Below are 12,464 nucleotides of genomic sequence, written 5' to 3' on the forward strand. Positions count from 1 at the left end.
ATAATCTCTCTGATGGAGATTGTGGTAGACTCCAGTCTACAAGTTTAGCGTAGTATCATTATTATTAACTTTTTTTTTTCTTGTTATGTTTGGTTCTGTTCTAGGTCTCTGGGTTATCCAGCCTCTGGTTCCTGGCACTGCAGGCAGTGTCAGGCTTGAGCTCCCTCTCTTGGTATGGGTCTCAAGTTGGACCAGTCATTGGTTGGCACTTTGACATTTCTGTGCCGGACTTTTCTCATTTTAAAAGTCTCTTTTCTTTTTTTTTCTCTTCCTTCTTTCTTTCTTTCTTTCTTTCTTTCTTTCTTTCTTTCTTTCTTCCTTCCTTCCTTCCTTCCTTCCTTCCTTCCTTCCTTCCTTCCTTTCTTCCATCCTTCCTTCCTTCCTTCCTTCCTTCCTTCCTTCCTTCCTTCCTTCCTTCCTTCCTTCCTTCCTTCCTCTCTTTCTTCCTTCTTTCTTTCTTTTGTCTTTTTTCTTTCTTTCTTCTTTCTTACCGTGAGTGGATACTAATGGATAATTTTCTTGACATTACATATCTTTTCTTATAAAATTCCTGTGTTAGTAGCAGTGTCAAGTTCCATTTTGTCACCTAGTTCAGCCATTTTTTGAACCCATCTCAGTGGAGGGCAGCATCAAATGAAGACTACACCCGTAGGAAAACATCAGCGGGGAGCCTTCTAAAACAAAGCTCCTTCTTCTTAAAGTGGTCCCTGCACGGCAGACTGATACCCAACAGAGGACTTAACATTAGAATGACAGTGCCTGGGTAGAAAGTGGCCAGCAATTGCATCATAAACCTAATGGAGGTACTGGGAACCAGTGTGCCACAGTGGACCTCATGTATTCTTCTAAACAGGATAAGTACGCAGATGGAACTTTCTATAACTATTTAAGGCGGCAATCACTTTCCATGATGGAAAAACAAAACTAAACTAAAATGGTTTGCACTCACTCTTCAGCAAAACTCAGGGAGGTAGGACTCCTTCATTTCACACACTCCCGTCTCTGACTGTAAGGCTTAGACGCATAGTAGGTGCTGATTTTTCCCCCCTTATGGAATCATGGGTAGTTTCATGGCAGCTCATCTCTTTCTGTTTGTTTCATATAGGGCTGATAGTTCAGGACCATTCAGACCCCATGTTCAGTTCATATGCCTATAAATCCCACTACCTACTGAATGAATCAAACCGTGCTGAGTTGATGAAATTACCTATGATTCCTTCTTCGTCAGCTTCCAAAAAGAAATGTGAGAAAGGTAATAATTAAAATAGTTTATCTCTTGTTCTTATTTTTGCCTTTTTCTTGTCTCTCTTTGAGTGAAGGGGCGGGGGTTGTATGCCTGTCAAGTACTGCCTGTTGCTTTCAGTAGATTCTGCCTTGGTGGTTATGACTGTCTTCATATAACTACAAAATTATCAAAAAGGGCTTAAAATAATTCTATCATCATAAATTTTTATTTTTCTCCCTGAGTCGATTTTTACACATTGAAACATGTAGGTTTTTTTGTAATATAAAGATTAGAATTTTACTTAACATAAAAGACTAAGGGCTATTTCTCATTTGCTTGATGTAAAACTGTCATTCATATTAGACTAGAGTAGTCATGGCGTAGTTTGTCATCATGTGTAAGCTAAATAACGAGAAAGGCTATTTAGAAAAGAAAGCCACGGCAACAGATACTGGGAAAGACTGTTTCTAGAACACATTCTATTACTGTGTTACTTAAATCTATCGTTAAGATGCTGTGAACACAAGCATCCTTCTCGTAGGAGGGGGCTGGGGGTGAGGGCACACCCCAGATACTAGCAGTGGAAAGGTAGTCCGGTCAGAGTCCTGATGGATAGGTTATTCTTTAAAAGATGAACTAAATGTATTCTCCCAATCAGATGTCATTCAGGAAAGAAAACCATCTGTACTTAACTTGCCAAAGCCTGCTTGTAAGAAGGGCTTAGTGACTTCATGTTTGATTTGGGAGATTATTATCCCAGAGGAAACAGCAATGATTTTGGAAGGTATGGATAATATCTTCCAATGTATTAGCCACATGTTTGGATAATACATTTGCTTAATATGATTCAAGTTCAGAACTGACAAATCATCACTCATACCTAATATACTATGTATTATTAAAAATAGGTTTTTGTTAGTATTTGTTATTTATGCTGCCAGTTTGATCTATCCAAGTGGCAACTAATAACTGAAAGGATGATACCTAAGCAAGGTGAGTAGAGCCAACCAGGAGTATTGAGAGAGAACTGGGCTGTGTTTGGGTTGTGTGCTTTCTGCTGAGGTCAGCCTGCCTTGCCTTATTAGTGATACCATACGCTTCCAGAAGGTCGGCAGGGGTCCACATTACTCTTCAACAAGATAGAATTAGTCTGTCAGTACATTTGTAAAATTAGATTAACTCAGTTGTTGTTTTGTTTCCAGAATTCAATATTAACCTTGACATCAATTGAAATTATTTTGAGCCCTCTACTTAGCTTGAATGATAAATTTCCTCTTATATCTGGAAAACAGTTTTGCTTTTTTTGTTTTGGCTTTTTGGTTTATTTGCATAGCACCAAGGTAGAGTGTTCATGTTTTTGTTTTGTTTTGTTTTTTTCTACCTCCTTATATATTTTGAACATCTCTATCATGATAGTTTTCACTGATCCTAGGTCTGTATTTCCTCTGAAATAAGACTGAAAATTTAGGACCATTTACATTAACACTAAACATGACTAGCCTTTTCCACAGTGGTGTTAACTGTCACATGTCCTCTGAGGCTGTCTACAAGGCACACCTCTTTCTTGGTCATTCCTTTCCAATAGACTTCAAACATCTAAGGCTCTACTGGTGGTGGTGGTCACCCCTTCAATCCCAGCACTCAAGAGGCAGGGGCAGGCGGGATCTCTGTGATTTCGAGGCCAGCCTGGTCTACAAAACTAGTTCCAGGATAGCCAAGGCCACACAAAGAAACCCTGTCTTGAAAAACAAACAACAACACACCCAAAACAAAAACATCCAAGCAGCTGGAAAATTGAATCAATTAATTCCCAATGATACCTGTAGTCTAAGGGGAAAAGGGCTAATGACTAAGTCCAGGTTGGCAGAGGAAATACAGTTCTTTGGTCCATCACTGGTTGTATGTAGGGTTTGTTTTATTTTGTTTTCATGTAGCAGTTAGATATTTTAAAGTGCAGGAAGACAAGAGTTCTGGAAATCTTTAAAAGCCTGGAGCATGTAATTTGATAGAGGCTCTGAATCTTTTGCCTGTGAGACTTTAAATCTGTTTACTTGTTGGTTGTAGAACTGACTTGTCAATGGGAATGCATTCATTTGTCTCAGTGGTTAACTTTTCTTTTACTTGTTAATATTCATACTAGGAATACTGAACTCTGCCCTCTCCCATTTTTATTTGTTTTCATTTAAAGCATTCTGTTTGTTGCACCTGTTTTGGTTTTAAAAAGAGAGGGATTAGTAGGAACATAAAAGGACATGCTTGCCTATAGTACTTCATTCTTCACTGAGAATTATGTAGTTTTGTGCTATAAAGCAGTGGTTCTCAAAACTGAGTCAGAAAAGACATACAAAGAAAAATTTAAGATATTTTTGGAAAATTAAAAAGTTATATATTCATATAATATAGGGCTCTATGAGTTTATATTTGGCTGTGACTTACCATTCAGCATGATGATACTTGCTTTGCTTTTGGATCTTAGTCTCTAGCAGTTATGTATTTCTTTGGTCAATACAGATAGGAGAGCTGGGCATGGTGGTGCACACTTAAAATCCCAGCACTTGAGAGACAGGCAGGAGGATCACCAGTGGGAGGTGGGAGCTACATGGTGAGATAGAGTCCATCTCCAAAAAAAAGAGGAAAATTGTTACTTTTGAAAGTCAGGTTTATTTTTGGTTGGTGTGATTTTGAAAGTGTGGGTCATAATTAGGAAAAAGGAGGACCCTGGTGATGAAACAGTTACAGACCACTGCTCTATAGCGTGTTTTCTTGAGACATAATGACACTGTAACTACAAGTTTGAGAATCTGTGTTCCAGTTTTGTATTATAAGAAGAAAGTAAGAACCCATCAACTTACTGATTATTTTCATTCTTGCCTGATTTTATTATAAAAGGCTTTAGTTAATTGTGGCAATGGATTAAAATACAAAAATGATTATTGCTTTCTTAGCTCTAAAGAACAAAAGAAAGCTATTTGTTTAAAAACCTGTTTTCAAATCTACTTGGGCTAAAGAGTTTCTGTATCTCTTGTGATATTTTATTTAGCTGACACCTCATTTCCCAGTTGCTCATATTCTAAAGGAGCACAGGGATGCTTTTGGTCCTATTCAAAACTCCGTATTTCTAAAAACTGGGCATTTCATTTGTTTCCTATTTTAATCCACCACTCTGGATATGACCCAGTCCCTTTGTTTTTCCCATTTGAATAAAATCAAATGTACTTAAGAGATAACTTTCTCCTTTTCTTTTCTCTTTTGCCTTTTTCCAGTTACTAAGGCTGTCTGTTTGTTTCAAGGTGGAAGATTGCTCTGCTGTGAATCGTGCCCTGCTTCTTTTCATCCAGAATGCCTGAGCATAAACATGCCAGAAGGCTGCTGGAATTGCAATGACTGTAAAGCTGGCAAGAAACTGCATTACAAACAGATTGTTTGGGTCAAGTTGGGAAATTACAGGCAAGTTTTCCAAGGACAAATAGGAAAGGATACTGTTCCAAACAGGTTCCTAATCTGCGTGTAGTATATTTGTACATAGGCAGAAAGACGGGCTCGGCTCCCTGGACAAAAGGTTTGGTTTGGGTTTTTAGGGGATTCGAAAGGTTATGTTGCCCTTGGATTTTTGTTTTTGCTTGACTTTTTCTTTGCGAGTGCGTTTTTTATTTTTGTTCTTAGATTCTGAGAATTATTTCATACTAGTGAATTATGTGCTACTAAATTTTGGAATGAAAGGATTTACATGGAGAGTGGAGATTATGTTTTCTTTGTTTTTAGTTTATACTGATTTTTAATTTCTTTTTCTAAACATTTCTTTACTTACTCTATGCATATGTATGTTTTGCCAACCCATATGTCTATGTATCATGTATGTACTTGTCTGTGGAAGCTGTGTGTGTACATATCATGTGTGTGCTTGTCTGTGGGAGCCAGAGAGAGGGCATCAGATCCCCTGAGACCCAGTCACAGGCAATTGTAAACCGCTATTTGAGTGCTAGAAACTGAACATAGGTCTTCTGGAAGAGCAATAAATGCTCTCAGCCACCTCTCCATTTCCTTGATCTCTAGTTTCTAATGAGATATCAAGAGTTATCTTATCAAAGTAGATCATTTGATTTGTTATTGTTTTGTTTGTTTAATTTTCTGAGATAGAGTTTTTCTGTGTAACAGTCCTGGAACTTGCTTTGTAGACCAGGCTGGCATCAAACTAACATCCGCCTGCCTCTGCCTGTGTGCTGGGATTGAAGGTGTGCGCCACCTCATGGTCAGTTCGATTCTAAACCAGGCTTGTTTTGTTCAAGCAGTCCTAAGCTATGTGCAAAGAAAGTGCATTTTTATTTTATGTGTATGGGTGTTTTGCCTGTATTGTGTGCCCAGGGAAGCCAGAAGAGGGAGTTAAGTTCCCTGGAACTAGAGTTAGAGATGGCTGTGGGCACATAGGTGCTGGGAATCTAACTTGAGTTTTCTAGAAAAGCAGCCAGTGCTCTTAGCTGCCAAGGCACCTCCCCAGGCCCTCGTTAAGACTACTAATAAGCCTCAACTGAACAGTTGTATTGATATTTGTTGTTGTTATTGTGAGACGGTCTTACTGTGCAACTCTGTCTGGCCTGGACCAGAGATCCGCCAGACACTGCCTCCAGAGTACTGATATTAAAGGCTGTCCCACCACACTCAACTTGCCTTTTTTTTTTTTTTTTTTTTTTTTTAAAGACAGGGTCTTACTATATAACTCTGCCTGGCCTCAAACTTGGTTTGTAGACAAGGCTTCAAACTCACAGAGATCCACCTGCCTCTGCCTCCCGAGTGCTGGGATTGCTGGGATTAAAGGTGTGCACTACTGTATCAGGCCTTGATAGCACACTAGGACTATAAAGAAAATACGTTTCTAGATAATTGAAGTATACTGTAAATGTTGTGTCTAAACAGTTGTGTATAAACACTGCTCCTGGCTTTGTTGATAGAGTTTCTGTGGTTTGTTTGTTTTTCAAACGGGAGCTGGAGAGATGGCTCAGCAGTCGTAAGAGCACAGACTGCTTTTTCCGAGGATCCAGGTTCAATTTCCAGCACCCCTCTGGCACTCACAACTGTCTGGAACCTCAACTCCTGGGCCCCTGACGCACTTTTCTGATCACCATAGACACCTGGCACTCACAAAGGGCACATACATACATGTGGGCAAAACACTCTTACACCTAAAAACAAATCTTAACAAATTATTGCAGGTGCTTGTGCACATGTGTGTCCCACAGTGTGCATGCGGAGTTTAAAGGACAGCTTGCAGGGGTCAGGCTCTTTCTACCGTGTGGGTCCCAGGGATTAGACCCAGGTTGTTGTGATATCTTACTACTCCTCGAGCCAATTTTGTGTGTGTGTGTGTGTGTGTGTGTGTGTGTGTGTGTGTGTGTGTGTGTGTTTTAGGTGTAGGTCTGGATACAATGTAGTCTTTCGCCTTTTTTCTTTCTTTCTTTCTTTTTTTAAAGATTTATTACTTTATTTTACATATGAGTGCTCTATTTGCATGTACATCTGCATGACAGAAGAGGGCACCAGATCTTATTATAGATGGTTGTGAACCATTATAGATGGTTGCTGGGAATTGAACTCAGGACCTCTGGAAGAGCAGACAGTGCTCTTAGCCTCTGAGCCATCTCTCCAACCCCCTTTCTTTTCTTTTTTTTTTTTTTAACTAGTTTGGTTTACTGGGAACAGATTCTCCCTACAGGTTTGCCTGTAAAGTCATGACGCTTTTATCTCAGCTTTCCAAGTACTGTGATTACAAGTGTGGCCCACCCTATCCTGCCCTACAACGTGTTCTTAACACTGGGAGGAAGACACATCTACTGCTGAATGTTAATGGTCTCGGTGACAAACTTTAAGGGGACATAGTTTTCTAACCCATCCTGTGTCTGTTAAGATGAGTTGATTCTGAAATGCTAACTGATATGAAGCCTGTTACATCAGATCAAGAGGCGGTTTCCCTGGTTGATGAGTCAAGAAATACTGATTTGCATGTGCTACTTATACTTTACTATAGCAATAGTAAAGGATACATGGTTTGTTCTCAGTATGGTCCCTTTGGCTGCCAGAAGCAATCTTTCATTCCTTGAAAGATAGTCTTCTGTACCTGGGAAGACACTAAGTCAGGTTTGGGAAGTGTGAATTTTCTACAGTTAAAATGGGCTGGAATCATACTAGTTAACCTCTCAGCTCCGGAGCTGGGAAATGGGTCCATTGTCCTTATTAGACCTTATAAGTGTCTAATATGTATCGTGTGTATGTAGTGTATATGTGTGCGTGTTCATGATAAATATTTTATAAATTTAAATGTTAATCTTTTAAAGAGAAAAACTGCATTGGGCAGTTAGGGTCTACTTTGTTTAGCCTATGTTCTCTATTTTGTTAATTCATCAACAGTTTTTTGTTGTGGTGGTTGTGGTTTGGGGTGTGGTGGGGTTGAGACAAGGGCTCACTATGTAGCTCTGGCTGTCCTAGAACCCACTACATTGACCAGGCTGGTCTCAAACTCACAGAGATCTGCCTGCCTCTGACTGGGACTAAAGGTGGGTGGCACCACGCCCGGCTCATTAATAGTTTTTAAATGAGCAGATTAAGTACGGTGCATTCTAGAATTTGAATGTATCTTGCGAAATATGAACCTTTTTTGACTCTCAATGGATGGACAGTGCGATTTTTCACTTTCTCACTTTTTTCAGATGGTGGCCTGCAGAGATCTGCAGTCCCAGGTCTGTGCCGCTGAACATCCAGGGCCTTAAGCATGGTGTTGGGGACTTCCCTGTGTTCTTCTTTGGTTCCCATGACTACTATTGGGTACACCAAGGCAGGGTGTTCCCTTACGTTGAAGGAGACAAAAACTTTGCTGAGGGACAGACTAGCATTAACAAGACCTTCAAAAAAGGTAAGTTGGACCATGCTTACAGCGACTCTGAGCTAACACTCCAGTGCATATTTATTTGCACATGAGGTTTCTGCCTTTTGAGACTGTTCGCCAGGCATAGTGATTTTGCATCTAAACTTCCCATGACATTAGGGCCATGTTTGAGATGGCTAAAACATGGAACTCTGTGCTGTTTGCAGTGTCTCTTAATCAGGTGAAACTCCATTGCCACAAAGGAGTAGGGAAGGCTTTCTAGGAAGAGCTTAAGACTGTGGCAACATGACCTAAGTCTACCTGAGAGGATGAAATTAATTTAAATCTAGGACAGGTTACACAAGTCTTTATAATGGGGTCACTTAGAGGGCTTTGTCGTTAATCTAAGACCTCTGTTCTGAGGCATGCACAAAGGATAGTATTTGATAGTTTCTATCTTGATTTATTACTCTAATGGTTGTGACTGGTGATTTTCAGAATTTGATTTTAAAAAGTAAACCTCAGGCCAGATGCAGAGCATTTGAAAAGTGATAGATTTCTCCCCCACATCCCCCTTCTTTTGCTTTTTTCAAGACAGGGTTTCTCTGTGTAGTCTTGGCTGTCCTGGATTCTTGTAACCCAGGCTACCCTGGAACTCACAGCAATCCACCTGCCTCTGCCTCCCTGAGTCCCAGGATTACAGGTGTGCGCCACCACACCCACCTAAGGTGGTAGAATTTAAGTTCTTACCCTGACGTTCTTTGTATTTTGATAATGGCTTGCTCTACTTGTCAGCACTGGAAGAAGCTGCAAAACGTTTCCAGGAGTTGAAAGCACAGCGAGAAAGTAAGGAGGCTTTGGAGATAGAGAAAACCTCAAGAAAACCCCCTCCCTACAAACACATCAAGGTGAGCATACCCTCCCTGAAAGCGAAAGGCCTGTGACTTGCAGAAATGTTCGCTGGTGGTCATCTTCGCCTTATTAAGCCAGTAGTTTGTGTAGCTGCATCAGTAGGAACCCTGCCTACTTGTGCTGAGGACTGGTCTCTGCCACCTACCTGTGGTGCTGAGGGCTGGGTCTCTGACAAGCTGTCCCACACCGGGGAACCATGGCTTGTGTGAAATTCTGTCCTGTTCCTACTAGATTATCCTGCAACCAAATGGGATAGAGATCTTTAGCCTTCACAGCGTATTTGTTTTCTCTTAATTTCAGGTATTAAATTTCTATCAGCCTATGGCAATCACAAAAAAAAAAAAAAAAACCCAAATAAATGAGAATTGACATCAAGCTTCAACACTTTCGTCTAGTAAATAGACATAGTTATTAGTCCTAGTTTATTCAGGAGAGATTAAGATGAAGAGCTTTCCTTAGAGTCATGTCACAGTGCTTTGATGGTTCCCTTCGAGCTGCTCACAGATACTTACCTTCTCTCTCCCTTTCTCTTGCTGCTTTGTCCCCTAGGCTAACAAAGTAATAGGAAAGGTGCAGATCCAGGTGGCTGACCTGTCAGAGATTCCCCGCTGTAATTGCAAGCCTGCTGATGAAAACCCTTGTGGCTTGGAGTCCGAGTGTCTGAACAGAATGTCCCAGTATGAGTGTCACCCACAGGTGTGTCCTGCTGGGGACCGCTGTCAAAACCAGTGCTTCACGAAGAGGCTCTACCCCGAAGCAGAGATCATCAAAACTGAGCGGAGAGGCTGGGGCCTCAGAACCAAAAGAAGCATTAAGAAGGTAATGTGGAGGCCGCACGCAATGGATGGCATAGGCCAGTGCCCACCTTCTCTTAGGATGCGTTAGCCCTGACACAGCGACAAGAAGCAAAGCTACTTCTGGCAAAACATTTGAGACTTTTCACAGTTGGGCACTCGTTAAGCAAAGAAAGAGTAGGATAAAAAATGTCCATAAACTGTGAGTATTATTTGACGAGCCTTAAATAGAAAGGGCACTGATGTTTTTGTTTTTGAATTTTTAAAATTTTTTTAGTTACTAGGTGAAATGACCCATACTTTCTTATTGCTGTTCACGGTGGATAAACACGTTGGAGAAGTAGGTGAATTACACACCGGGGCAGGCACTAGCAAACCCAGGGCTGCTGCAGCCTCCTGGCTCATTAGCCAGTCTGACCGAGTCACGGAATCATTAACTTAGACAATGATAGTCCATTGTCTGCGTAGTCAGAGCTTGTTACAGGCCTCACACTCTTGTGCAAGAGTGATAGAAGCAGTTAAGATAATAGAACTTTATAACTTAACGTTCGTTTTCACACCTTGGGACAGTTTTTTCACAAGAATCTCCTAGCATAAGAAATACATACCAGTTGGAGAAATAATTCAAAGCCAGATAGCTTAAAAGAAAATTGGAAACCTCGTATAATTCTACTATTCAAATAGTGAGTCTCAGCTGTTAGAGTGCCTGAGCATCTCCTGAGGCTCCTGGTAAGAAACCAACTCTTGGGGAGGGTGGTGGCACATGCCTTTAACCCTAGCACTTGGCAGGCAGAGCTCTCTGAGTTCAAGGTGAGCCTGGTCTACATAGTGAGTTCTAGGGATAGCTAGTGAGACACTGTCTCAAAAAAAAGAAAACAGAAACTAACCAGGGTCTGGAAACCAGCAGTTAAAAGCATTTAAAAGACCGATTTTGGCTCCCAGTACCTACATGGTGGGTGGCTCCCAAACATCCATAAGCCCAGTTCTAAGGCGTCTGATGCCCTCTTCTGACCTCTGGGCACCAGGCACATGTGGTATACAGACAGACAGACATACGAGCAAAGGACTCCTACACAGAAAATTAAAAATAAATTTAAAAAGTGGGGATTCCAGAGAGATGTGTCGGTGGTAAGGCTGCTTCCTGCCCTCACAGAGGAGCCGGGTGACAGAAGCATACTGAGCCTGGCCGAGAGTGACGATAACCGGGTGGTATTAGGACATGAGCTGAGATAGGTAGCCAAGGGCTGGGTCTAGAGGAGTGCTTTAGGGAAGAGCTACCGGAAGACGTTAGTAGGGTGACTTGATTGACATGGCAGATTGGTTTTCTATTGCTGTATAAAAGTATTACCAGAAAACTAGCAACTTAAAGCTGGGTGTGGCGCCTCACACTTACTCCCATCACTTGAGATGGCAAAGCAGGAGGGTCGCCAAGAATTTGCTGGCCTGGGCTATATAAACCTGTGAATTCTGGCCTAGCTTTAAAAGTAAGACCCTGTCTCAAAACCGAACAAGTAAGTAGCTGAAGAGGCTGGAGAAATGGCTCAGCAGTAGGAACACTGGCTGCTTTTACGCAGGACCTAGGTTCCATTCCTGGTACCCAGCATCCACGTGGAACTGCAGTCCCAGGAGACCCAACAACCTCTTCTGGCCTCCATGGGCACCAGGCATGCTCACGGTACACAGACAACAAGCACACACGGGAGTTAAAAACTTTACATGTGATACGTGTTTTGTTATCACAGTTGATACAGGTCAGGGGTCCGGGCAATGCGCAGCTAGGTTCTTCATTTAGGATTGCAAGAAATCAACCAAACTTGGGTTCTCGGCTCACCCTGGGAGGGACCTGCTTCCCACCTCACCTGTTAGTTCTAGAACTCCATTCCTTGTTGCTGTGGTCTGAGCGTTCTTGTTTTAAGATTTACACACACGTGTGTACACACACACACACACACACACACACCCTTTTGGCCAATAATGACCGTTAGTGGTTTTTCCAGTTTCTTGCTACCTGGAGTTCCCAACATAGGCATGAGAAAGAGACTCCAGTTAGCCTGACAGACACTGAGATTGTAGAGGACAAGGTCTTGTCAGCCCATGCATGGCATCACTGCTGCTACAGCCTTGGGGAGGGGAATCCCAGGATGAATGGCAGCATCTGGGGCAGCCTCAAGAAGCTGCCACACTTGCTTTAAAAACTAACCGCCTGGGGTGGGGAGAGCTTAGGAGCCGTCTAGGAGAATAATGCGGGGCACAGGGCTAACAGGTCTGCGTCACTGTATGACTCTCAGCCACCTGAAAGGAGAACTGAGGAGGAGAATTTGTATGTGGAATGAAAATCTGTTAAATAGTAATCACACACTTACTTGTTTCTCAAAATGTTCATTTTCCTCTGGGGAGCTTGAAATGCTGGTGCATCCTATAGATAATGTAGTTTCCCTAGACTGAGTGAGCATGGCTTTTGAGGTGAAAAGCTAGTGATTATATAACCTAGGAGCTGACTACCTTGTATTTACTCATGAGTTTATCACTTAAGACAGCTAAAGCAACCATGACAATACCGAGTTCTCGCAAGGATATGTAAGTCCTGACTCCCTTTTATATCGGTGGTAGGAGTATAGATGGAGTAGCCATTGTCAGTAGTAGTTTGCCAGTGTCTACACACATACCCTTAACTGTATTA

At 41.7% G+C, this 12,464-nt stretch overlaps 1 protein-coding gene across 8 annotated transcripts in view; it reads left to right on the plus strand.

Moving 5' to 3' along the window:
* Positions 1–12,464, plus strand: part of Nsd3 (nuclear receptor binding SET domain protein 3) — a 122,314-nt gene that overhangs the window by 94,593 nt on the left and 15,257 nt on the right. For 5 of the 8 annotated variants that reach the window (XM_060381514.1, XM_060381512.1, XM_060381516.1 and 2 more), the window contains 5 exons: positions 1,106–1,252; positions 4,489–4,672; positions 7,924–8,126; positions 8,874–8,986; positions 9,540–9,809. In XM_060381514.1, coding sequence (XP_060237497.1) covers positions 1,106–1,252; positions 4,489–4,672; positions 7,924–8,126; positions 8,874–8,986; positions 9,540–9,809 — 917 coding nt within the window. The remainder of the gene's footprint in view (positions 1–1,105; positions 1,253–4,488; positions 4,673–7,923; positions 8,127–8,873; positions 8,987–9,539; positions 9,810–12,464) is intronic. The other 3 variants (XM_060381515.1, XM_060381517.1, XM_060381519.1) reach the window with 2 other exon arrangements.

Source organism: Meriones unguiculatus, chromosome 4 (genome assembly GCF_030254825.1).
Source record: "Meriones unguiculatus strain TT.TT164.6M chromosome 4, Bangor_MerUng_6.1, whole genome shotgun sequence".
In the NCBI taxonomy this organism is placed as follows: domain Eukaryota; kingdom Metazoa; phylum Chordata; class Mammalia; order Rodentia; family Muridae; genus Meriones; species Meriones unguiculatus.